This window comes from Plodia interpunctella, chromosome 10 (genome assembly GCF_027563975.2).
Source record: "Plodia interpunctella isolate USDA-ARS_2022_Savannah chromosome 10, ilPloInte3.2, whole genome shotgun sequence".
NCBI classification, from domain to species: domain Eukaryota; kingdom Metazoa; phylum Arthropoda; class Insecta; order Lepidoptera; family Pyralidae; genus Plodia; species Plodia interpunctella.
Window position 1 is genome coordinate 6,787,181 of NC_071303.1, and position 25,470 is coordinate 6,812,650.

Genomic DNA, 25,470 nt, shown 5'->3' on the forward strand with positions numbered 1-25,470 from the left:
GACAGTGACACATAATATCTTGGATTTTTTTGAGTTGTTCATTTCATTCATTTCACCGGTTCTTCTTCATTTTTGTCAGTGTCGAGCCAGCCAGTGTCATTCAGTTTTGACTTTTGTCAAGTAAGTTTTGTCATCGGTTCACGTCATTTGCATCGCATCGCATTCATATTAGTTGATAATAAAAACAATCTAAAAATGTTTTATGAAGCCTTTCAGGCTGGTATTTGGGCTTCGGTTGGAAGTGCGTTAGGAAAATTATCAGGGAACGAAATAATAGTTGTAAGTACCTACATACATACATTTTATGTGTATAGATTGTAAAAAAAACTAATTGTACCTACATGTATCATCGATTGAAACGATAGGTGGTGGGTTTGTGGCGCGATCTTCAAAACAAGTACAAGTTCGTTAGGAAACCGGCGTTTGGAAACTACCTAGTTTCCTATGCTATAAGGCATTTTTTATGCTTCTATGTAAATATTTTATTTGTAATATTATCCTTATGGACAGTCCTTATGTTATTTCAGCCATTATTAAATGAATAACCGGATTTGAGTAGAAATAAATGTTTATTGGCATTGAGTATTTAATTAAAATCTTTGATATTTAATTAAAATCTTTGATTTTAATTAAAATTTTCGGGCATAGGGACATCACCAATTTCTGAATTCATTCACGGTTTGACCATCAAACATTAGAGATGCTTGAAAATTTTTGCGTGCTACCTTGTACGACTAGAAGACCAAGTCACTAAAAGTAGTATGAGTACCTATGTAAAAAACTCCAAACATAAACTTTAACCCAACCAATATACCTACTAGTTCGTTGATTTGTCTCCAGTACTCGCATATTTGTTTAAGGGCGACAGTTATCTGATCTGGGGTGCTCTGCTGGTGCTAATGGTGGTGGTGAACACGTGGGGTTGCAGACACTACCTGCGCTCTCTGGATGCTGCCACCAACTCCGTCGCCCCCACTGTCATATCAGCTGCCTCCAGCTACGTGCTGTCGGTAAGCTGGATCGGATTACAACCCTAAGATAACCTAACAATTTTGAAGGTTCGGCCTTAACAAACTTACCTGACGTCAACCCTCTTCAAGAATGCTATTGTTGTATATCAATTGCAAATGCAAAAAGGACAACCATCTTTTTTGATTTACAAACGTGGTGCCGTGACTAATACTTATTTAAAATACTTAGTTATCTAGGTACTGAACGCGTCATATCATTGTTATGTCAGCGCTCTAATCCATATTTAAACCACTTGCCATTCGGCTCACAAGTGGCAGTGGGAGGTAGTGGAACATAGGTATTACAAAGTTTTTTTGTTACATTTACTCATGGAATTAGTACGTACTATAACCTACTAATTCTATGCATTTACTTTCTAGTATTTTTTTTATAACAGACTTACCTCAGACGTTTTAATTTTCTCAGTCATTTGACCATTCATCAACGTTGAAAAAGCGGCCGTGCGCACGAAGGGTAAACTCAAAAATATGCTCTTGTACGTAAATAGCGGTAATCTAATACTATAGGTATTGAAAAAAAAAAAAATAAATGCTTGGCCTTTGACATCGACAACCTTTTTTAAACCATTTTTAAATTCAACTCGCAGGGGGTGGTCGGAATTACCATATTCGAAGAAGAAGCCTCAGTGCGATGGTGGATGGGTGCCGTGCTGATACTTTTGGGATTAGGTCTAGTGGCCCGGCCGAGAAGTAAGCAAAAGAGTCATTGACACACATAGCTATGTCGCTATAAAGTCACATGCAAGTATGTAGTTAGCAAAAATAGCACGTTTCGCGTACCTATGTAAGCGTAGTTGTGAATTGCAAAATCGATAACAATATGGAATCCTATTGCCATAAAACTGCTGTTGTATTTAATAAGATTACACATTACATAGTACCTATTTTGGACAACACTCAACGGCCCACACTAAGCATTAAGCTTGCACCATTTGCAATATTGAAGGAAGTTTCTTGAATGACGAGCTCAGTATGTCCAGCTGTGATTTCTGTTGATTGTTACTTGTAATTTAAATTCATAAATAATACTACTGTATCCTGAAGTTTATGTAGCTATATTAATAGGTACTTTATTAGATTTAAATACTTAGGTATCTACTTTTATTATCTGCACAGATTCTGTATGTTCATGTATCAGTAAGTATTATGTTAATTTATTTACCACTGAACTTAATATTATTTTGTTACTTCATTTTTAATGTATTACCACGTTTTTTATTCTTATAAGAAGTAAAGTACTTAGAAAGTAGTTAATTTCGTTTTTATTTCCTATTTTTTCCCCACCCTTATCTTTTGCTAAATATTATAATTATGTACATATATACATATATATTATGTATACCTACCCGTGATAGCTATCGTCAATCACACTTATACATACATTAAAAAATTCAGCTAACAATACTATACTGATTGATTTCCTTCACATTCTAATAAGTTCTCTTTCTGCAACACTAGTAGCTTGTGTAAAATTAAATAGTTATTTTAGTATTATAGTCTTGTCGCTTCAGGAGTGTTTGAAACTGGTCTAATTTAATAATAAAAGTCGCTTTTCTAAATTGGCAGAGTCATAAAATTTTACTTAGGTCCCTCCATTTGCGGCCATTAATGTTACTTAGGTCACAACTGCGAACCGTCGAAACGCAAGAATATCCTCCTCTGCAACTGATTTTATCGATATCGATAAGGGTATAACATTAATTTGCTAGAAAATAAATGAAGTATATGTCGTAGCCATAGCAATAATATGCCATAGACATATTATATTTCAATTTTTTAAATAAGTTTATAATCTACTATACAATATCATTCCTTTCCAATGATTGATTTAATTTTCAGGCTTGACAATGAGCAAGGTAAGTATGTATTTCAGGTACATATATAAAGGGGCCAGACCACCAATACTTCGTTTTAACGTCAACAAACAAACACACTTTCACATTTCTTTGGTCCATTTGCTTCATAATATTAGTTAGGTACTGTGGTAAGTTAGTAACAAAAATTTGTCCCAACTAGTTTTTATAATACACTCCATACATTTATCACAAATTAGCTTGACCTGTAAGTTTGAATACTGTAGTTATTCATAAGGTAAAATTCAAAACAATTATCGACAAATCGATATGACGACATCACTAGTTGGTTTTATAGACGCAATGACGCCGGCAGTGGCGCGCCGCGGGCCGAGCTCGCTCCACGCTTGTCAGTCTGCTGGCGACCGCAATACAGACCACACATCTCTTGAAAGAAATTCGATCGATAAACAGATAACACGTCCAATCCACACAACCTCTGCCCCATAACTACACTTGCCGACTTGCTAATGATAAATAACAGCCAAGTGTTACAAATCGACATCGATAAAATCGCGTGGCATAGCCGTGTCAACAATGTAGCCATAGTGACATGATCGTGTTGACAGTCTGACAGTTATTGTGGTCAAAAATGCTGTTTTTACTAAAGATGTATGATAAAAAGTGTTGTTGTTGTTAAAAATTGTTTTTGTCGACAATAATTCGTTTCGTTAAAGTTTTGTATAAGTAAGCTGTCATTATGGGGAATGGAATGAATAAGGTAACGTATGCATTAAAAATTAATGGAAAAGTTTTGTTGAACACAGTTGTGGAAGTACAGGCCACGCTACAGCAATATTACGTAATGGCTCGTAGCTCCGTAGCTCGCTCGTAGCGCGCTCGTAGAGGATTTGAATTTTGTGTCACACACGTTATATTGTTAGGAAACTACTAAAATAATCTTTACATTACTTTTGAATTTTAAAAATTAAGTTTTTAGATACTAATGTTTAATTCATAAATAGGTATCTATTTATTTATTTTTTTCTTTAAAAAAATAATTTTAAGAGTAACTAAAAATTTTAGAATAGAATCATCTTTTATTTTAGGAATTTACACGTAGTTGTATCAGTAAATATATGTAATGGTTTAGTATTTTCCGTAATATAAAAATGAAAAGTACCTACTTAATATAGTTATGATTTACACTGCTCTGCGGGTAATATTAGGGATAGTAAGATACCAACCATATAATATAAAATAAAATAATTCTATACATAAGGCTGCAATCGCATAATATGCGACATGAATATATAGTTAAAGTTTTTGACCGCGTTAATTTATTGTTCGTCTCTGTATAATTTACAGTGTAGACAAAGAATTAAGTGTTAACCTTTTCGAGGTATGGGACCCCAAAAAGAAGTCTCAAATAGCAAGAAACTAAAAACTGTACTCCAAAATAGTTCTCCAATCCATGAAACGAGTTGAGCGTATCTAAAATTAATATCGCTTTCGGATCGCGACTCGAGATAAGTGTCCCCTGGACACTGTTCCGGGGACACCGGATAGCCCGGATAATAGTTGTTAGCCCCTAGAGGCCCTCGAACTATATAAAGTGAAGCGATGTAACTAGAGTTGTATGTTTCACGTTATAGTAACAGCTTTCAGACTTTATACTTTCCAATTGTTGATAATTCATCCATATCACCTAGATATCTATCTATAATTATTTATAGAGATCATCAATTCGAAGCTTTGAGCTAAAAGTTCAAGAACTTTTAGCTGCCCGCGGGCAGTGCCGTGGACAACGGCTAGTAATCATATATACCTACTTAATCATATATAGTAATTATATACGTAATACTGTACTCGGAAAATATTTTGATATTGTTCAATAAGTTAATTACTTGTATTGAACAATCTAGTTGCGCAATTTATTACCTATAGATAAATAAATAAAAGACAAATCACACAGATTGAGCTAGCCCCAAAGCAATTTCGAGACTTGTGTTATGGGATACTAATTCAACGATACTATATTTTATAACAAATACATATATAAATAAACATTCAAGACCCGGGCCAATCAAAAAAAGACTCCATCATGACCCGACCGGGGATCGAGAACCCGGGACCTCTGGGTTCACTGCCATGAACCTTACCACTGCGCCACCGAGGTCGTCTAAATAATAAAGATAATATCTATCAACATAATGCTAAAGATAATCAATATGTACTTCACCCATAATGTTAATGTTCGGTTTTCATATTCGATACAGCCGTAATTTGGGAATGTACTTCTAAAAAACTCGTAACTTGCCTTAGAACTCATAAAGCCAAACTAAAACCCTATACTAAAATGTGCTTATTGCCTACCAATAAATATGTTAATGTTTGATATTGCGTAATTGAATATTTAAGCGTATTTTTGCAAAAAATTGTTAGCTGTTGCACGCAGCCCCGCCAACGATAGTCTACGTTTGACCTAGAGTCTAGATATATCTATTCTAAATTTCATCAAAATCGGCAAAAGTTGCGAAACTCATTTAACAGTGATATAGTTATACATACTTTTTTTATTACAGTACATGCTTTTTTATTTATTCGAAAGACCAACAACTTTAATAAGCTACAATTTTGAAAATGCCATAGCAACATGTAGATGGTGAGTCCATAGGAATTTGGTTGCGTGACTGTGGTGGCCCGAGCCCTTGTTCGACACCATTATGTCATTACATCGCCTCATCAGAACGATTCGGATCGAAATGCCGCATAGTTACATTTGCTGGTTGCTTTGATGCATACATTTGCATGTTAAAAAAAGCTGAGTCACTTAAAGTACTAAATTAAATTATAATAAAAGAGTAACTTCAAGGATTTTTACTGGAAAAGAAAAGGCTTCATAATGTAAGGCTATGTACCCTGAAGCTTCAATGCTTAACGTTCGAAGTAACCGAGCTTGGATAGCTAAGTTCTGAAAATTGTGTAAATATGTTTCTATGCTTTATGTAGGTATTCCACCAGGTAAATTACATCGAATGTTTTCAAATAACTATTTATGTCACAGATACGAAAAGTTCATATTTATCTGTTTTCGCCAAAAGTGGCCTTGATAATGGCACAAATATCGCGAACAAACAGTTTGATTAATGGGTATGTTTATTGCTTTCTGTGCCAGATATATTTTTTGTACATGAATAATCACAAACAAGTTGAAAAGGATTATTTTTTGAGCTCGAGGCACTTCCAACGTCAAGTGATAGTAAGCTCTAAATTTTACATATTTGGTTTTTCAGCTCTCCAAACAATACACAAATACGCCTTCTCTGGTGCTTAGGATTTTCGACTACTTACTACTTACGTGTGAGAACCAATTAAGATATAAATATAATTTATATCTCAATCGGCACGATTTCAGCCAGTGTTAGGATTCGTAAGTAAAATTTTCAATAAGTTTATTAGATTAGAGGCAATCCGTGAAAAAAAGCTAATGCTTTTTTTCACGGATTGCCTCTAATGGAAAACTTTCGAGGTTATTAAAACTCGTATACTGCATTAGAATAGATTGTGACGCTCTATGTAAGATTAACTTTCACAATTAAAAAATCTACTGATGCCACAGTGCCACATAAGTTTGTATACCAATCTGAGAAAGTCGTTGTCTACGTTTCACCACGACCCTCAACTATGAAGAGATAAGATAAGACAAAATTGTTATATTTACAAATAAATACAACAAAAAATAATTTGGACTCACTTTCGACGGAGTTATCTAAAAAGTAGAAAATCTCGGGTCATTTGCAGGCAGCGTTTCCCAAAAACAAAAGCGCGGACCGCGCTTTAATAATATGCCTTTATTAAACACCTGTTCTTGGCAAACGTTCTTATGATATTACCTTTTTCCGAGCGACCTGCGACCCAAACATGTTTTTCGTCACATGTTAAAGTTTGTATCACAGAAATTTTCTTGGTGGTGTTTCGAGATTATTATTGAAATATCGCGTAAATATTGCTAGGCCTCCAAAAAATAATGTCCTAGCGATTTGCCCTACTATTATAAGTGCAAATCTGTTTATTACTGTGTACATACCTATATATGAATTTGAATATAATATGCATTATAAATCTGTCTTTTATTACCATTTAACCACTATCCTTTCATATGTCGTAAATAACTTAGGTACTAAACTTTTAGGTACCAGTAGAAGGCCTTGGTACAAAGGTCGTCTGCATAGTACTCTCATCTATTTCTGCCGTTAAACAGCAGTGATTGCATTGTTGTGTTCCGGTTTGAAGGGTGAGAGAGGCAGTGTAATTACCGGGCCCTGTGGCAAAAGATCCTAGGCCACAAAATAGGCAACGCGCGTGTGACACCCCTAATGTAGCAAGCTATGGTGGGCTATGGTGTTTGGTGACCACTTACCATAAGGTTGGCCGCATGCCTGTGTGCCTGCTTTAAGTAGTAAGAACAAAAGTTAAGTTTTTTTATATAACCAATATATAAAAAAACTTAACTTTTGTTCTTACTACTTAAAGCTGGTAATATACGAAGGAAGTTTTGCTGATGTAAGCTGATATAATACCAAAATCAACAAAACATGTTCGTATCCCTTTTCACAAATAAACCAAAGTAGATTGAAGTGGAAAAGGGTTAGCCAAAGAATTTCAACCCAACCTGTGACTCGGTCGCATGGGTTTGGATTAAATTGCTTTTGGGTTAACTCAACGTCTGCTCATTTTCCTTCTTATTCATAAGCTAAAGTATGTTTTGTCACTAACGCAGTTTAGAATATTGGATATTGACAGAACGAGACAAAACATACTTTATCTTAAGTTTTTTACTAAGGTTTACCTTTGAGCAGCTTTCAAATTCTGTTTCTTATGGTATTTTCTGTAGTTCTAATTCGATGGTCTACATCGCATATTCGAAAATATGCTATGTAGGAGCCACCGAGTTCACATGCTTACCGCGCGGCGCGGCACCTTCACTGTTAATTACACTGTCTATTGGTTGCAGGTTCTGCAAGGGCTGTATGTGGGCAACTACAGAGACTCTAAGGATCCGGTCCAACTCGACAAGTACAAGATAACGCACATACTGTCCATACACGACGCGGCCCGACGGTTACACTCCGTAAGTTTTCTTGAATTCTAAGGTATTTGTTTTAGAAATTTCACTTTCTCATATCGTTTTCCCGATTGTATTTGTGTTTGTGACACACAAAGCCCGTACGCGAAAAAGTTTGGCTCTGATTTTATTACCGGCCGCCTCTGGTTTCAACCCTCTTTGGGTGTTGTTATTTATCAGCTGGCAAGGTTATGCAGTGGTAATAATACTAGGCCTCAACTTTATACAATTTGTTTCTTGCCCTGTATCAGTAATTATTTGCTATAGAAAGGATATTCATGAAATTACTTTGTTTAAAACAATTTGATAATGAAAAGAAATAAACATTTTGAACACAGTAAATTGCATCAATGTCTTTTCTCGCTAATTACGCGCCGAACGACAGGGCGCCTGTCATAAATCTGTCGCCCAAACCTAATTTATGCTGCGTAATGTGTCGCCTATTGTTCCTTTCCTTTCTAGTATTGTTCCTGGAGTAGGGATATTCCTCTGTAAGATTGTAATCCGTTGAGTACACAACCCTCTAATCTATATTAAATTCCACCGAGATCCATCAATGAAATACGTTTTATTTTTAGCTCTGTTGTATTGTAAATACCGTTATCTGCCGATGTTTGCCGCAACAAAAACTCCGTGTTTTTCGCTCGGATAGTTGGATGTTTGTTACGCATTGGAATAAATGAACTTGCCAAATTTATCGAGCTGAAACAAGTCAATAGAGCATGAACTCTATCTACTCTCTCTCTCATCTGAGCACTTTCCCGGCTCATTCCTCAGTCTTTGAGTATCCGAGGCCAGGCACCGCTTTTCTACTTTTCTCCACTACGAACGGTCGTCGATAACCCTATTTGGCAGATTGGCACGCATATCATCCTTGACGACATAAGCCAGCATCACTAAAATTATCTCGTCTGTAACATTTAGTTACTCATTGAAACAGGTAACAGTTGGAATTTTTTATTCCAATCAATTCCTAACTATTTAGAAATCTTAATTCTAACTAACGATCTAACAAAGACTCACTTTAAAGACAATAATTTAATTTTCTGTTGAAGGTTTAAACATGATAGATGGAGACACTCGTTATAATTTAGGCAAATCGCTTATTTTTCGTTAATTTCAACTCATCCACCCTCAACTTTATAAATTGAGGCCCGGTTTTTGAAATTTTTACACAATTACCATCAATTGATAAAGTTTGGTAAATATATTTCGATTGCGAATTTGCATAACGCCTTTGAAAAATAATATAGAAAATTGATGAGAAGAATTTTGATTGCGTGAGAATGGCGAAGATGATAGAAGTGTCACAAAACCCTCTTACGGTTGCATATTAACATTAAAGAGTTGGGATTTGTATGACGCTAATGAACATACAATAAACATGGCTACCCACGTCACGAAACCCTAGAATGAGCAATCTCGACTAGTTATTAGTTCAGGGTTGAAATCTTGTTATATTCATGTTAACTGGCGCTATGACGGTAATTTGTAATGGCATGTTCTGTAACCGCTTGACAACCCTATCCGGAATTGTATAGAACGTGATGAACGTTATTAGTTTATCAACCCGTAATCTGCGATCTTATAGTATATAAATAAGTATTTGTTACGAATAGTAAAATAATATATTGAATAACTATGTTCAAACTTCAAATTAGATGGCGACATTGACTCTTTCCTCCTACTGCTGCTTTTTAAATTCTGTTAATATTTGGCATGATAGAAGTATGGTAGGTTATAATAGGTTATAATACTCTATCAAAATACAATGCAGTACGTAACTGCTAAAGTATTAATCCGACATGGAATCCCAAATGGTTTTAATATCTTTATAACAGTTTAAAGCGAATTGAAAAGCTTTTACATTAAAATGTTTGCTCATTTTGCTCCGAGGTCATATTGAGAGGCTCTCGGCAAATGAATGTTATTATAAAAGCTTGTTTTTGACTGAGCTTTCATCAATTTATAGAATTTTATCAATAGAATGATCGGTAAGTAATAATGTTGACAAAATTACATATTTGGTACATGAATTATGTGTGAAAACCAACAAGTTTTCGTAATCGTGATTTGTGACGAAAAATTTATATTGCTAAAGGAATTAAATTATTTTTAAAGACTTCATTATTATACTCTATTACAATAATTCAGATAAATCTATATATTGCTGTCTGCCGAACCGAGATAGACAATGAGTATTAGTTACTTTTATATTGAAAAGTGAAAAAAAGCTGTTCGTTTTTTCAGAGACTGAGGTACGAATAAATAAATAAATAAATAAAAATAAAAAAGCCTTTATTTATCCATTTCCCAGTTGTTTTATCTTATATAGTCGTTAGTCTAAAGTTTTAGTTAATATTATTTGTATTTACTCCTATCTTATATTTTAATCAGATTTAATAGATCTTATTTATTTTTATATTAGTTTCTTGTTATTTTTTACATTTACGGTTTCTTTTATTTTTGTATTAAGTAATTATTTTATGATGTTAGTGTGTTAGTTCACTGAGAATGGATCCCGCTTGGGTATAGGCCTCCTCCAGTTTACACCATTCCTCTCTATCTTGGGCCTTACGCAACCAATCTTTTCCTGCTACGTCTACAATGTCGTCTGACCAACGAGTTTTAGGCTTCCCTGGGTTCCTTCTTCCACTAGGCCCTTTCCAAATAGTCGTTAGGGCTATCCATCGTTTGTCTTTGTATCGTGCTACGTGACCTGCCCAGCGCCATTTCATTTTTTTAGTATATAAAAGTGCATCGATTACTTTAGTTCTTTTCCTTATAGTTTTACATCTAATTTTGTGAATTTTCCTGATATTCAGAATACTCCTTTCCATAGATCTCTGGTATGTGTTTATTTTATCTTGAATTTTTTTAGTAAATATCCACGTTTGGCACCCATAGCTCAGAGTTGGTAAGAGGCTCGTATCTAGGACAATTTTTTTCAAAGGTACGAATAAGACCTACCTAATTAAAAATTCAATAGCGCTCTATAGTTCCTTAGCGCTGGACGGCGGTTATTCTAAAATATCTTATTATAGGTACCTTAGTCAAAGGCCAGAGGCTCACTCCAAAACGTTTTACACAACACACATAACGTTTAATTTTTTCACGTTTATAGATACGAACGAAGTCGCGGACATCAGCTATTAAATATAAATATGTACTTAGCATATCTTATGTGGTGAAATATAAAATTCTTTATGTAATGTGGCATAATCTTTTAAAATATTTTTTAATTTTCGCTATGAAATAAATAAAAATGTGAGGTAGCGCTAGTGTGCGAGGAGAAAACGCCTTAATAGCGATTACCTTGCACATCCAATACCTAACTAATATGACAGAAGCGAAAGTTTATCAAACTTTCACGTTTTATCTTCTCAACCAATCTTCTTGAAAATTTGCTTACCTACATATAGTTTATAGTGCGGAGAAGTACGTAGAGTATGTTTCATCGCGCAATTAAAATAACAATTCCCGTATGAAAATCACAAAAGCTAGTCCAACAATAAAACTATGTGATAAAAAAAAATATAAACGTATAATCACAAATACAATTCTCAGAACGTAGTACGTACTTAACCAAAATAGGGTTGCTCAATCACGATTCGGGTCTCAAGTCGGTAAGATACTCTTTGAAAAATGGACTGATGACTGAAGCGATTTAGAATTGAAAGAAAAGCTCTTTGTCAGCTTAATGCCATGTGATCATTTATTACGAAAGCTTTTGTACATTTCATTAGATTTTGATTACACTTTCTATTGAAAATATAAAGGGTAGGGTTGCCACCTCTTTTTCGCTAATAAAATACCTACATTACTTATTAAAGGTACGAAAATAAGTACATTCTGAAAATAAACGAAAATATATATTTCTTTATTAGTGTTTGAAAACATTTGTTTTTTTTTTGCTTTTCGCAACTTGTAAGCGAAATATTTTCACTGCTAGGCAATTGCACGTCGTAATATTTCGACCGCGGCGATCTTCTTGAAAACAATCGACTTCACGATGCTGGAGACCTGTCAATTCCGCATCACATTTCTTATTATACATGTAATTTTATAAGTAAACCTTCCAAATAATACTAACATGTACTACAGTCGACTATACATGTCACGTTACCCTTCATAGACATGAATCGCCGCGGTCATAGCGTTGAAGTTACAATGAATGGTTAGGATCAATGTTGACTGTACGCACTCAACAAAGGTATTTCTAATTTGCCAAATGTCCATGTGACGTGGGTATCCTTCAATGGTCGTTTATGGGTAAAAGGTCGTTCCAGGGTTATCTTGGTTTCCTCGAATTGTATATTTTTTATAGCTTTGTCCCTGTTAAAATATCGCCTAATGCCGCTTGTCCTACAGAGTTGAAATTTTCCACGTTGCTTCATTTTCCACAGCATTATTGTGATAAACATTTACCTAATAGTGCAACTAGGTTCAGCAATAAATGAAGGAACTCCTTTTTACTGCATATATATAGTATCGTATCGTCTAGGTGTTTCTTCATTTCACATAATTCATACGACAGACTCACTACTTGTTATAGATTATAATAATTCCAGTCGTCATACAATATTTTATAGCTTTGCTGAAGCCTATTTCATTTTATGATACAAGCTTACAAAGTTATAAAAGTATATCGCGCTGGTGTAAATGTGTAGTCATATGTACGAGTAGTAAGTAAATCAAATTGAGTTGGTATTATTAGTGCACTGTTGACGTTGGCCCGATTATCAGAATTGAACTAACAGTTCTTTTTGTATTTAAGTATCATACATTATCACATCTCAAGCTTGTTTCGTAATACATTAAAAAAATATCCTACAAGGCACTGTGTTGCTATTTGCAGAAATAAATTACGAACAATAATTGTTAGCAAAAACTAATAGTACCGCTTATAATCTACTTAACTTTTATTTTTTTGTCATTCTTTTTTAGAGTTTCGATGTAAACAAGGAACCCTTATTCATATTTTATAATGTATTATATATTATGTTTGTAAAATGTTTACTTGGCTATAACATTTGCGGTATTTATTTGTGCAAACATTACTGATGTATGTGTTATTGTAATATTGTTATTTTTGTATGTCAGGCGATTGTATGTTTCCCAAATAATATAAAATAAAATAAATATTCAATCTGTCGAATGAAAAAAGTTGCTCTCTACGCATCAACGTAAATAAGTCAACCGCTAACTCAGTAACGTATCGCAGTCACGTAAATTCATTTATCATCGGGAGATTTATACGTTCGCAAAAAATCCTCTTTCGCCTTCCTTTTTCGCCTTTATACTAAAATTTACCCTTTTGGTTTATAATACATTACAATACAAAATATCTTTATTGCCCATAAAAACAGTATCAATAAAAGTAATACAACAGGCATACATATGGACCAATGGCGGGCTTATTGCTAAGCAATCTCTTTCAGCCAGCTTTGGGTAGTGAGAGAGGATAACATAAGAGGGTGGGCGGGCACTACATGTATTTATTTATAAACCTTCATATACTAAAAAAATAATAATATAAACATACACACATATAAATATATATATTATATTTAATGAATACTAAAATCATGAACATGAGGGTAGAGAAAAAGAAATAAAAGAAGACTTGTAAGAAGAAGATAACCATCAACGACATCTCAACTAAAAAGATAATATTCTTTTAAGTTCCTTTGAAGCAGCTTGCTATAATTGAACTTAAACCTTATATTTTTTGACAAAGTATATGAAAATATATGGAATAATAATAATAAAATGTCAAGTTGAAAAAAAGAATTTATAAGCAAGTTGTCTCATATTTAGCAAAACACTTTTTATTAAGTTGTTCTGATTGTTTAGGCGTACCTTCCATAGGAAACTTAACCCTGAACGCTCATATATTGAGGTGTAAATGGATCATAATAATAAAAAGTAAAGAGTACTTTCTTGTGGTAACGCTGGGTATTTTTATGTCTTCATAAAATTCAGCAATATACTGAAATGACACGTCTCGTATTTTACCTAACAAAATATCACAAGGAGAGTTCACTAGTTAATAGAGCCCACCATACAGCTATATAGCTTTCCAGTTTCACAACTATCGGCTCTGTCTACCCCGTGAAGTTATTAAACGTGATATTGTGTGTAGTAGACAATCCTATATGCAAATGTAATTTCGCATACGTAAGCTGCCTTCGAGAACGTTAATTGTCAGTTTCATAAAATACCTATCACGGGACCGAAACTCATTCGAGTGGGTTCGTTCACTCGTTTCAGAAATAATGTTACTGCTACGTTATTTAAGCACCTGTTCAAGTGCTCGGTTTTATGCAATTTTATCTCTCTCATTTTAAAGTTTTTATATATTTATTATAATATCACGACTTTATCCCTGGTCTACTATCTATCTTTATCAATCTACGAGTATCTACAGACAGTGCCAAGAGCTCTCGAAAGAAAACTCGGAAGCCACGTCGGCATCTTGACTTAATAGTGGAATTGAGATTAAATTGTGATAGGTTGCTAGCCTATGAGATGAAACTCTAGTTTTTAGACTTGACTGACGATTACAATCTGCGCGGGGGAGAAGATGTCGCTCCTAGATGCATACAACAAAAAACGAATACATTTCCAATTTATGGACATCTATGACTTCACTTGCATAAAGTCATTTAACGAATTTATCGGAGCTCCATAACATTTTATTTGAGAATGCAGTAGGGAAAATAGTCAAAAATACTCCACAAATCAGCGCATCGTACCATGTCTCGCCCGAGGCGTCCTGTACCAACAACCACAATAGTCGGCAACTGCATCCGTTGACTTATGCATATTCAGTATTCGCCGGCGGCGGCAAGATTCAATATGCAAAACCGTTCTCACACTATTATCGCCCATTTGAATCGTGTATATAGAGTTTACGCCCGGACTAACCAAGCGTTAACATTTTTTATTTTTGTCCAGCGTGAAACCATTTCTCGCTTGTGTTTAAATTCTTTCGACCACTCGACTATCGAACACAAGATATGTGTTTAGTAAACCTAAAGCCAAACAGAATTTTATTTTTACACGTAATTAAAAATATATCTGTGAATATAGTATTGTTTTGACTTGATTTTGACGAATGTTGGTCAATAAAGCAAATGAATGTCTCGTGTAGCTCGTAGCAAGCACATCGTAGCACTGGTTGTAGTCGCAGTTCGCAGGTCGTTCGTAGCTACTCGTAGCCGATATATTGACGATCCAGTAAAGTGAAATATTGCAAGCATTTATTTTATCTGATCTCTCTAATATATTGCACATCATTTTTCACTGGATCCATATTGTCTTAAAAACATTGCTCATATTCTTTAGTAAATAGAAGCACTTTTTCTGACATTACAGATTAATGAAAAATATAGTGTTTACAAAAAAAAACCTTTACCTAATTTCCACTAGTAATACCCGTAAATGCCGAAGTTATTTCTTTGTAACCTCAATACACCGATTAAATAGGCGAGGGGAGTCTACAAAGGCTCAATCCAATATCTTCCGAATCGAATTTGTGATTTTCCTCTCTCATTCCGCCGCGTCGAGACTTGGACTGAAATATTTAGGCGCTTGGTTCAACGTTTTTGAGCCCGAATGCCTGTGCTTTCAAATATTTATATAATACATATTTGGTCAATTATATCTTTGGATAAAGAACTAACTTTATTGTAACTGGTGGACCTACGAAACCAATGTTACGTAGCCAATTATGTGTAAAGATTATTATTTTCCTTATTGACATTGATTTAAAAAATGTTTTCTCCATTGCTATTTCCTCTTATAATTGAAAGGTTCGTTTAAGTGTTTTTTAAACTTTCGCGCTTTGAACAAAATTATATTATCCCACGAACATTTAATGTTGTTGACGTTTCGACGACCTTGTAGTCGCCATGGTCGCAGCCAGACTGGAGTATTTGTGGTGTGAAGTTGCGGTGGTATATGCAGTTTCTCAACAATGACACTACCCGCACTAGTTTTTATAAAGTTACATGAGAGTCGGTGCACATTAAATATAAATCTAAATAAATAAGTAAATATATTAGGACAAATCACATAGATTGAGCTAGCCCCAAAGTAAGTTCGAGACTTGCGTTATGGGATACTAACTCAACGATACTATATTTTATAACAAATACATATATAAATAAACATCCAAGACCCGGGCCAATCAGAAAAAGATCATTTTCCATCATCATCCCCGACTGGGGATCGAATCCGGGACCCCTCGATTCAGAGGCAAGCACTTTACCACTGCGTTAACATTACTCACAGTATCCGACTTGTTATCCGAAATTGCAAAAATTAAACGGTTTCGAACAATTTCGGATAAAAAGGACAACATTTAGAATGCTCGCACGAACATAACGCACTAACCCAACAATCGAAAATTACGTAAAAGGAATATCGTGTTATTGTTTCCCAACCTAAATTCGCTTGTACGGATGTGTGTACATGCTTACGTAACACTGTTTACTCCCGGCGGGAGGTGACCTGCCATATTTTACCTGGATTGTACCTAGTCTAAGAGCACACTATGAGAATATTAAATCCGGAAATAAATCCTTACATATTATAAAAGAAATCTCCCTGTCGCATCTGTACGAACGCGATAAACTTCAAAACAACCGAACGGATTTTTGTACGGTTTTCGCTAATAGATATTACTTAGCGTGATTCCTGAGGAAGGTTTAGATCTATAATTTATTATGGTTTTACCCAAACAAAGCCAGGAATGGGCCGCAAGTTAAGTATAAAAAAAGAAGGCTTCATTATTATAAAATAAGTTGGATAAATATTAATTACTTACTCAATACTTGAGTTTCCTTAGGTGATTTTTGTAGCAGCGGTCAATCCGAATCCAATTCCCATCTAAATTATATACGTAAATGATATGATACTAGCGACCCGGCTCGGCTTCGCACGAGATCTACTAACCTTCGGGAATAAATTATCTAAATAACATCTGGATCAAAATCCTTTGCGTGCTTTAAAAAGCGTCCTTTACGCTTAGAAACTGACAGACGCAGAGGGCGACTATGTTTTACACTATGTAGTGATGACCTTCTAAATGGATAAACCAATTATTTTCTTGATTTGAGTATTGATATTTAAAATATTAGAGAGCTCAGTCTCTTATCTGTCTCTTATCTGTCTCGGTGGCTGTTTTGCTAACTACACTATTTTATATAATAAAATATTCACAATAGTTTCACATAGTGATGAGACGTGACATAGGTATTAGCATTGGGCTCCTAGGCTTATATTATTGACAATTCTGTGGCTTAGATCCAGAAGTTGGGTCAAACTCGATCATAACTCGTCACTTATTCCTGACGGGAGTAGGTACGCAGTGGACCTTAGACCCTGGCTTATTTATTCAATATTCGAGACTGACGCACAAATATTTATGAAGTTTTACAGGTATATGTGATTATATTTGTAATATACATGTTCACCTTAGGGTTAATATACAAGTCTATGCTGTTCACTCATATAACTAATTTTCGAAAATAGCTTGTCGCATTATCGTATTATATAGATGTATGTTTGGTATATAAATAAATTATATGAATGCGAAAGCTTAGATATGAGGAAGTTTTTTACTCAATCACACAAAATTTATGATTTCAACGAAATAAAATATAACCTCGTACTCTTTATCCCGAAATTCCTACGGGTGTAATTAAGTCACAGGACACAGAGTTTTTTTGATTTTTCTATATCTTGTAGTACCTACTTAGTAGTATGTTTCTCGCGCAAATTTTGTCACTTTCCCCATCGTTAAATCTCGCGTCTCTATCCGCGATTTGTTGATATTTATACGACGCTAGTAAATCTTTCAGAGCTGTAAACTACAGCAGTAAAACGGGCCATACTCCCCGCTTTAGTCGAAATGCCCTCCGAGGGCCGTCTAAGGAAAGTTATTTTTGAATCTTTTGAATCCAGTTCCGTTGCGGAGCTTTTGCAGTTTTCGTTTTCTTTCTATTGAATGCTCGCTTTGTTTCCTCGTCCATTTGAAAGACATGTTTATCTCTGTATAAGTAAACAAATATGAATCGCTAGTTCATTTGTATAACAGACTTTCATTCATATTCATATAGCTCGGGGTTTTTAGAATCGAATGATGATGGTAATAATTGTAATGTAATCTTAAATTTTCCCAGTTAACCCACAGTGAAATTATGTTAAAAATACTCATTAATACATCTGCATGTCTACGGTTCTCTACGATTATTATTCATTACAGGTATAAAGCAAAAATTATATTATACAATGTCCACAATATGCGCAGGTAATTGTTGACCTAATGCGGCCTTGTGCATATTAATTCTAAGGTTGTACTTGATGAGTGATATTGTATTAGCAATTATTATATCGATCAGTCGCTAGTCATAATGCAAAATAAATAAAAATACACTTTTGACTTTAAATTTCAAAAGTTATTGAATAGTTATTGGCTTATTTAATAGAAAGATAGTGCATTGGCCTGGCTTCTCGAAGTCGCCCGGGGCTTTACTAAAAAATTTTAGCTCCCAGACAATAAATTTCTTATATTTCGGAGTTGTGGTCTTTAAAGTATTGGTTTATTATCATTATTTTCTTGCTTGCTTGAAGCAAAAGTGGTTCAGTACAATTGTTGTATCAAATAGCTAATATGCCATACTTTTATACATGCAAAACTCAAAACTTACATCCTCTACGTCTCCGCCTAGATAATCGGACAACTCTATTTCATCTTGTGGATTTCGTACGTGGCGACTAAAGGATAAAATGCCCTGACGGTTGATAAAAATAGCATTTCTAAAAGGGTTGATAAGCAGGCGGCCGGGCGTAAAATCCAACAATAGGTATTCTAAATTTTCTATATTATTTGTCCTCAGGATAAACACTACCTATGTATCATGGCATCAGACTCGCCCGATCAGAACCTCACGCAGTACTTCAGCCTCTGCAACGACTTCATACACGCCGCCAGGCTGCGCGACGGGAACGTGCTCATACACTGGTGAGTGCAGAAATCAGAATACATACAAAAATCTTTTTATCGACCATCAGTTTCTTAACATTATAGAAATAATGAGTGTACCTAATGGTTACAGATATGTAGGTCCTACACTCAATCATATTATCCACCATTGAACTAGGACCAGACCTGTATCTTCTGTATTGGCTAAGGCATTGCGAATGATCCGGATGAGTTTCAAAACCTATAATAGGGTAGGTGTTGACCTAGAATCATGATATCTAAAAAAATATCATGTCATGATTATATATTATATGTTTTGAAAACCGTATAACAAAAGCAAATTTTAGGGAAACTTCGGTGCGCGAACCACACTCATGAATTTAGTTCAAAACAAAACAGTAACTAGTTTAAATTGCATCGCAGATATCCCGATTTCGATTGGGACTCGGAAAATACGACCATTTCAGAATAAATGCAGCTACTCTCATTGCCTGTTTCAATGTGCACTTTTATATGCATTGTACTATACATACGTGGATATAATATGAATTATTTTTCTTTCTTACATATATAAAGAAAAATGTGAGGAAAAGCAAATAGCATAAAAGCATATAAGTACACTTTGTCCATACATCCTTATCCTAATATCCCAAAACCCCTGTTACCGTAGTAATATCGGTCTCCAAATAATGCAACATAATGAAGTCTCGCGTCTCTCAGGATTTTGTTTTACGATATAACGTGGGTTTATTAAAAAATCTGGGCATAATACTGTCCTGACACGGTTCAATACGGGTGTAATACACGATGAAATAGATCTATTTCATCGCAGGATTATGTTGTAATAAGATAAAGTAAAATAGTGTTTACGTCTGCAATAAGTTTATGTAAATAGCTGAAGCAGTAATGGTCCACCGATTAAGGTGCCTGTGAACCGAAAGCCACTCTTGCCGCATGATTTCATATATCAATCACTGCGTCTATTGAAGGAAAACATCGTGAGGAAACCTCCACAATGGTTGACGTTCAGTGTGTGTGTATGCTACTACTTGTCACTAGATCGCGGTAGATAGTCGTAAAAGTCTGGAACAAATTACAAAAGTGACTTAAATATAATCTAACACCAGTGTTTTGCTATCGCACTCGATAAGAAAGAAAGGATAAATTGTTATGTATGTAAGTACATTATACAAAATTTAGAGGCTGGCGTCTATAGAAAGCTATGCCTTTAAAACAGTAGTTCAGTTTATTTATTCATTTAACGTAGTATATATCATGTGTATAAGTTATAACTAGGTTTTATGATTTATTATAGATATTTTAAATTAAGTAGTCGACTACGACTAAAAATACGTCCAACATGTTGCTCAGTGACCTGATTTTGCTTATAGAACCAATGCCGACGCGATTAGACACGGACGGAATGCCTTCGGCTTGAAGATCACGATTAGTAGCAAGCATAGTAAAATAACTGAGAATAAACCTGTTGAATATCTATCCATATCAATATTATAAATGCGAAAGTCTGTCATTCTGTCGGTTTGTTTGTTACTTTTGCACGACTAAATACAGGGCCTATTGTGATGAATAGATACAGTAAATTACCCAAAATCGAAAATAATAATACGGTATATGTATCTAATGGAAGCAACGGGGAAAAACGCTCAGATGAGAAAGAGAGAGAGAGTGAGAAATTAAATACGGTTAAAGTAAAAGATATCCTGGGACGATGTATATTAACGGAACTTAGCACGACAAGAACGTTTAGTTTCAACGACCTTGCAGTCACCGAAGTCGCAACAAGACTGATTTTAATAATTTTATTTTGTGCAGTTTGGCGGGCATGTCTCGTAGTGTGACTGTTGCGGTGGCTTACATCATGTCGGTGACGAATCTCAACTGGCGAGAGGCCCTGAAGGTGGTGAGGGCGGGCCGAGCCGTCGCCAACCCTAACTTCGGCTTCCAGCGGCAGCTGCAAGACTTTGAGACTTATAAACTGGTCGAGGTAATGATTATTACATAGAAGTTCCAAATTAAAATTTACTTACCCAAACTGGTCTATTCTATCCGTGTACCAAATTCCATAATACTCCATCCAGTACATTTTGCGTGAAAGAGTAACAAACATACACACACCACACTCGAATTTATATTCAATTAATTCAAGTTACTATACCCACTACCAAATGTGGCCCACAAAAAGCGTGGTACTATGTCTTTCGTTTCAATTCAATGCTATCCTTAGGGCCAATGCCCTTCGCACGATTCTTTAACAGGATAAAGTATTCTAGTTAAGATTCCAACTGAAAAAGTTTATATTACTTTATTCACCGACGACGTGACATTTATTCTCAAATAGAATCTTCAACTTCTCCTTTATTCTGAGCGTCTCGGTAGGTTTTACTTTTTATTGAGTAAGTATACGTAGTAGATATCATGAAAAAATATAGTTTAATTTGTTTTGAAAAAAGACTGAATAATATACTTAAACTAAGTTTTAGGCATTTTATTTTTATGTAAATAAGCGAGTTCTATGAAAAAAATTTTGGCCCAACCATTATCGGTGATAATGTAAGTCACGCGGGCGAAGCCCCTGTCAAAAAAATAAAGTATTTGTATTTATTTGTTACCAGGAGAGAAGAAGGTTAAAGGAGCGTTACCCTTCCTTAGCCTTGACGGACAGAGACATGTCGGAGTGTCGGGTGATGCTGGACTCTTACCAGACCATGCTCAGTGAGAGGACGATATGCGAGGGCAAGTGCGCGATGGGTCGCCAGTGCCCCACTGGTAATGTATTTGTTTGTTTATCTACCAGGAGATAAGAGTGCCCTTAGTCCTTAGTAAAAAGATGATTGCTGTATGTGAAGGCAAATAAGCCTTAAGCCCGAGTGCACCACTGGTAAAGTATTTCTGTTTGCTTAGCCGCCAAGGGGAATAATTAAAGGAATGGTATTCCTTGACAGTACATTCGAGGGCAAGTATGCCATGAGTACAATACGGCAACTGGTAAAATATTTTCATACTTATACACGTTCATTATAGATGAAAATCTTCCGAAAGACAATTTTAGTGAAAATTGGATGTAGCTTTTTAGTTTAGGTCGCAGCAAACATTCACACTGACAATCGAAACATTTATGTAGTGAAATGCATATATACCTTCGCTAGGGTGCTATCTAAATCGTTTTTTTATATTACACAATTATACCGGTACTATAATTACCACCTGTATTTCCTAGATAGCAAACTAAGGGAAGAACAATTTTCTAAAAACAAACTTATTTTGCGTAAACTTTATTTCAAAGAATACTACGACATAGATATTCGTGGCACGTGTCGGCGAGACACATGTTTTATCTTTCGTTATTACAAAGTTTCAGCTCGTACTAGAGTACAGCAATCTTTTACACAATATTCAAAGGATACCTTATATATTCGAAGAGAGAAAAATGTCCGTATAATAGCTAGAAACTGATATAAATTATAGATTTGTCATGTTTATCTGTCCAAACTTTTGTCACAGCCACTTTATTTCAAAAGTTACACTACACAGCTGAAAGATGTATTCTGGGAAAAGCTTTATAATTGATAATAAAATGTTAAGTATAAATACATATGTACTAGATTAAACTAAATCACATAACATTTGGCCAGCCATATGTTGTGTGATTTAGTTGTGATACATTAAATTTCTGACTTCTCAAGACATAAACATATTACTTATTATGTCTTATCAGAAAAGTTGATCCATGGTCGTTTATTTTTAATGGGACACACATAAAACAACCACAATTCAATTCGTGGAATCGGACTAGCCTCGTCATGTGGGCAGGTCACCAGGTATAAAAGGGTTGGCGGATCATGGACTCCTCATACAAACATAATAAAATAATATTCTAATTTTGCCGCATATATATTTTTAAGTGGGTGTACATTTTAGAAATATAGCCTAGGGTATTCTGTTTTAATCTAAGTAATATATGTAATATTTATGTTCAATTATTCACGCTAATGAAATTGAAATATGTAGTTGAAATATTCACATAAGTTTAAATTGCAGGAGTATCTTAAATTTTACGTTGTCCGACATTGTGAAAGGTTACCCTTCGTGGTTTTGCGGGTCGCCACTTTTAGATTCGGATCCCATCTGGGTTTATATTCATGAATACATTTAAAATTATATATATTTTTTGTTTTTTAGTTTAAGTGTGAGTTGCCAAACATTTTTAATCGGTATATTGATTTGAAAGTCTTTCGCAGAGCAAAAGTATTCTTATTTTGTCACCAAAAATATACTAAGTACTCACGTTGTTCACAGATGGCATTTAATAAAAGGAACGTTGTAGCGTGTCCGTCTCAGATGCGCAATAAATTTTGGAGCAAACAGAAATAACTAGGAATATGTCGTTGAATTTTATATTTTTTTACAGCAGTCGGGGGTTAAATAATTTCGCACTTAATGGTCAGAGGTGGACCTAGTAATGAGATTGAAATTGTTCGATGTTGATGGTACTAATACGGAGTAATGGTCTCGTCCAAGTATACACTTCCCATATAGTCGCCGTACTAAACTTATATTTAGCGACGAGGAGAGTAGGTCTCGACAGCTGATAGGCGATAACAGCATTCCCAAGCCTACCCTAGCCGCGATCTAGCGTTGTAAGATCACAAATGAATCTTCAAAAATCAAAGGTATATCTAAGTGAAGTGTTTACGCGAACCTCAGGCTTCGGTGCGTAATAGCCCAAAATAAAATCTGCGGATAAGAGTTGGTTGTAAAAATTTTTGAAAATCGTCTTTGAAAGTAAATAGGCATTTTGAGCTTGCCTCTAACAACCTAGACCTCATCTTTGCCTTCCTGTAAACTAGTTTGATATCAAACGCTCTCAAATTATTAATAAAAAAAATAACAATGTGTTTTCTCAGGAGTCTGCAGAACAGGTTCCAAGCGCCAGCCGCGGCCGCGAAAGCCGTCAGTACCCAACGCTAACGTGGAGACCGTTGGAGGAGGACTGAAGAGGTCTCCTTCAACCCTCTCCACCACGTCTACAGCATCAGGCTACAGGCCGCGGTCGTCTCCTGCTGGACTTTACAGCTACACTGGTGGTGCGTGCCTTTTTTTCCTTGCAGCCCTTGTAAACAAGCAAAGGTATTAATTAACAATCAACGTATGGACAGATTTTTTAAGCTAATAAAATTCCCTTTTTTCCTCATCATCAGGCAACGCATGCTTGTTTGTTAATTATGCTAAAATATCTATTATATCTTTCTTACGTATAGCTCCGTCCCGGCCATCCCGCTCGGCGTCAGGGCTGAGCATGACGCGGGTGACAGATCCCGTAGGAGGCGGCTCTGCCATGGCGGTCGGTGGAACAGAGTACTCTCGCCGTAGAGCTGCCTCCGCGCCTGCTACTCCCGCGCTGTCACCAGCTTCCTCCCCTCCCGGCTCGCCGCTTAGGGCTGCACAACACAGGTGACTCATTTACTTCTCTGGAAGAATATTTTCTGCAGTTAGGTTACTCTTGACTGGGTCATTTCTGTGAGAAGAGTCTGCACTGTCGTTTAGTCTAGCCAGTCCATTTCCTTCATGAAGCGGGGCATAGCCAGATTGTGGTGACTTACATAACTGTTTATTTTAGGCGTTGATCTATGAGTTGCGCTTTAGGATCTAATTCTAAGTGTATCTACTTTAAAATATAATAAAATAATTATACGATTTCAGCCTATATCTTATATATATCTTACTTATGTACAAGCAGGTATTGTACATTCCTTTCTATTTTCCCCACACGAAATGTTTGATCAATTTGATATATCCAGACTAACTAAATCAACGTACATAGTTACAGCATTTATGGTAATAGATGAAGTTTCAAGATTACCCATTTTGTTAATAGCTTGGTTGATTCAACGCTTCCTATTCGCCGCCATCGCCGCTTTTAATCGTCCATTACTTTGCTTGACATTTTTTGTTTTTTTTTTTACACTAGGGTTGCCTGTTCTTGGATAATACCCTCTGTGACCTGGGATCCGGATTCTATGTAGTTGAAACCCTGAAGAGCCTAATCACTGCAAATAAAGTTTAGTCACGAACTCAAGATTTTTAATCACCACCAGCACCTGCACATTCCAAGGTTACTTTATGAATTCTTTTTTTCCCCAGCAAGTCAAGATGTTTTTATGCCAGTTTGAAAGGTTTTAGTCACGAAACTAAATTTAAACATTTATTTTTTGTTGATAAGCCAATTTCTATAAATTTTCCAGACACGAACCGTATTTTTAAGACTTCTCATTTCTTCAGACATTAGTTCGAATTTTTACTTAGAAAGCTTTTAAGTACTGGCTTTATTATTCGCTTTTGTTCACAGTAATCACGATCTGGGCGTCTGTCTCGTTTAAATAACGTTAGAGATAAGTCGGAAATATTCCTATTTCACCCGCGCTCTCATTTTATAATACAAGTCAAGGGCTCTTATGACGTTGCTGTTCGTGACACTATTGTTCTAGATTTTGTTATAATATATCA

At 35.3% G+C, this 25,470-nt stretch overlaps 2 protein-coding genes across 4 annotated transcripts in view; both read left to right on the forward strand.

Annotated features, from left to right (window-relative positions):
- Window positions 1-95: 95 nt before the first annotated feature.
- On the forward strand, window positions 96-2,280 carry LOC128672772 (uncharacterized). The gene is made up of 3 exons (XM_053750155.1): window positions 96-279; window positions 861-1,010; window positions 1,619-2,280. The coding sequence occupies exons 1-3, from the start codon at window positions 196-198 to the stop codon at window positions 1,739-1,741; spliced, it is 357 nt and encodes a 118-aa protein (XP_053606130.1). The 5' UTR covers window positions 96-195; the 3' UTR covers window positions 1,742-2,280.
- Window positions 2,281-2,863: 583 nt separating this feature from the next.
- The window catches only part of LOC128672771 (dual specificity protein phosphatase 22-like), a 28,104-nt gene continuing 5,497 nt past the window's right edge, over window positions 2,864-25,470 (forward strand). The window contains exons 1-8 of one of the 3 annotated variants that reach the window (XR_008405002.1): window positions 2,864-2,887; window positions 7,842-7,958; window positions 18,860-18,984; window positions 20,779-20,950; window positions 21,579-21,732; window positions 23,871-24,050; window positions 24,225-24,417; window positions 24,935-25,078. Coding sequence is in view for 1 of the 3 variants with exons in the window: in XM_053750154.2 (XP_053606129.1) it covers window positions 3,585-3,605; window positions 7,842-7,958; window positions 18,860-18,984; window positions 20,779-20,950; window positions 21,579-21,732; window positions 23,871-24,050; window positions 24,225-24,417 (962 nt within the window). In the remaining 2 variants the exon portion in view is untranslated. Of the gene's footprint in view, window positions 2,888-3,121; window positions 3,606-7,841; window positions 7,959-18,859; window positions 18,985-20,778; window positions 20,951-21,578; window positions 21,733-23,870; window positions 24,051-24,224; window positions 24,418-24,934; window positions 25,079-25,470 lie in introns of those variants that run through there. The other 2 variants (XR_008405001.2, XM_053750154.2) reach the window with 2 other exon arrangements.

Excerpts from the sequence above, each read along its gene's own strand:
- LOC128672772 (XM_053750155.1), top strand. The coding sequence starts at position 196 with ATGTTTTATGAAGCCTTTCAGGCTGGTATTTGGGCTTCGGTTGGAAGT. Across the intron at positions 280-860 it reads CAGGGAACGAAATAATAGTT|GGCGACAGTTATCTGATCTG; the intron begins GTAAGTACCTAC and ends TATTTGTTTAAG. Across the intron at positions 1,011-1,618 it reads CCTCCAGCTACGTGCTGTCG|GGGGTGGTCGGAATTACCAT; the intron begins GTAAGCTGGATC and ends TTCAACTCGCAG.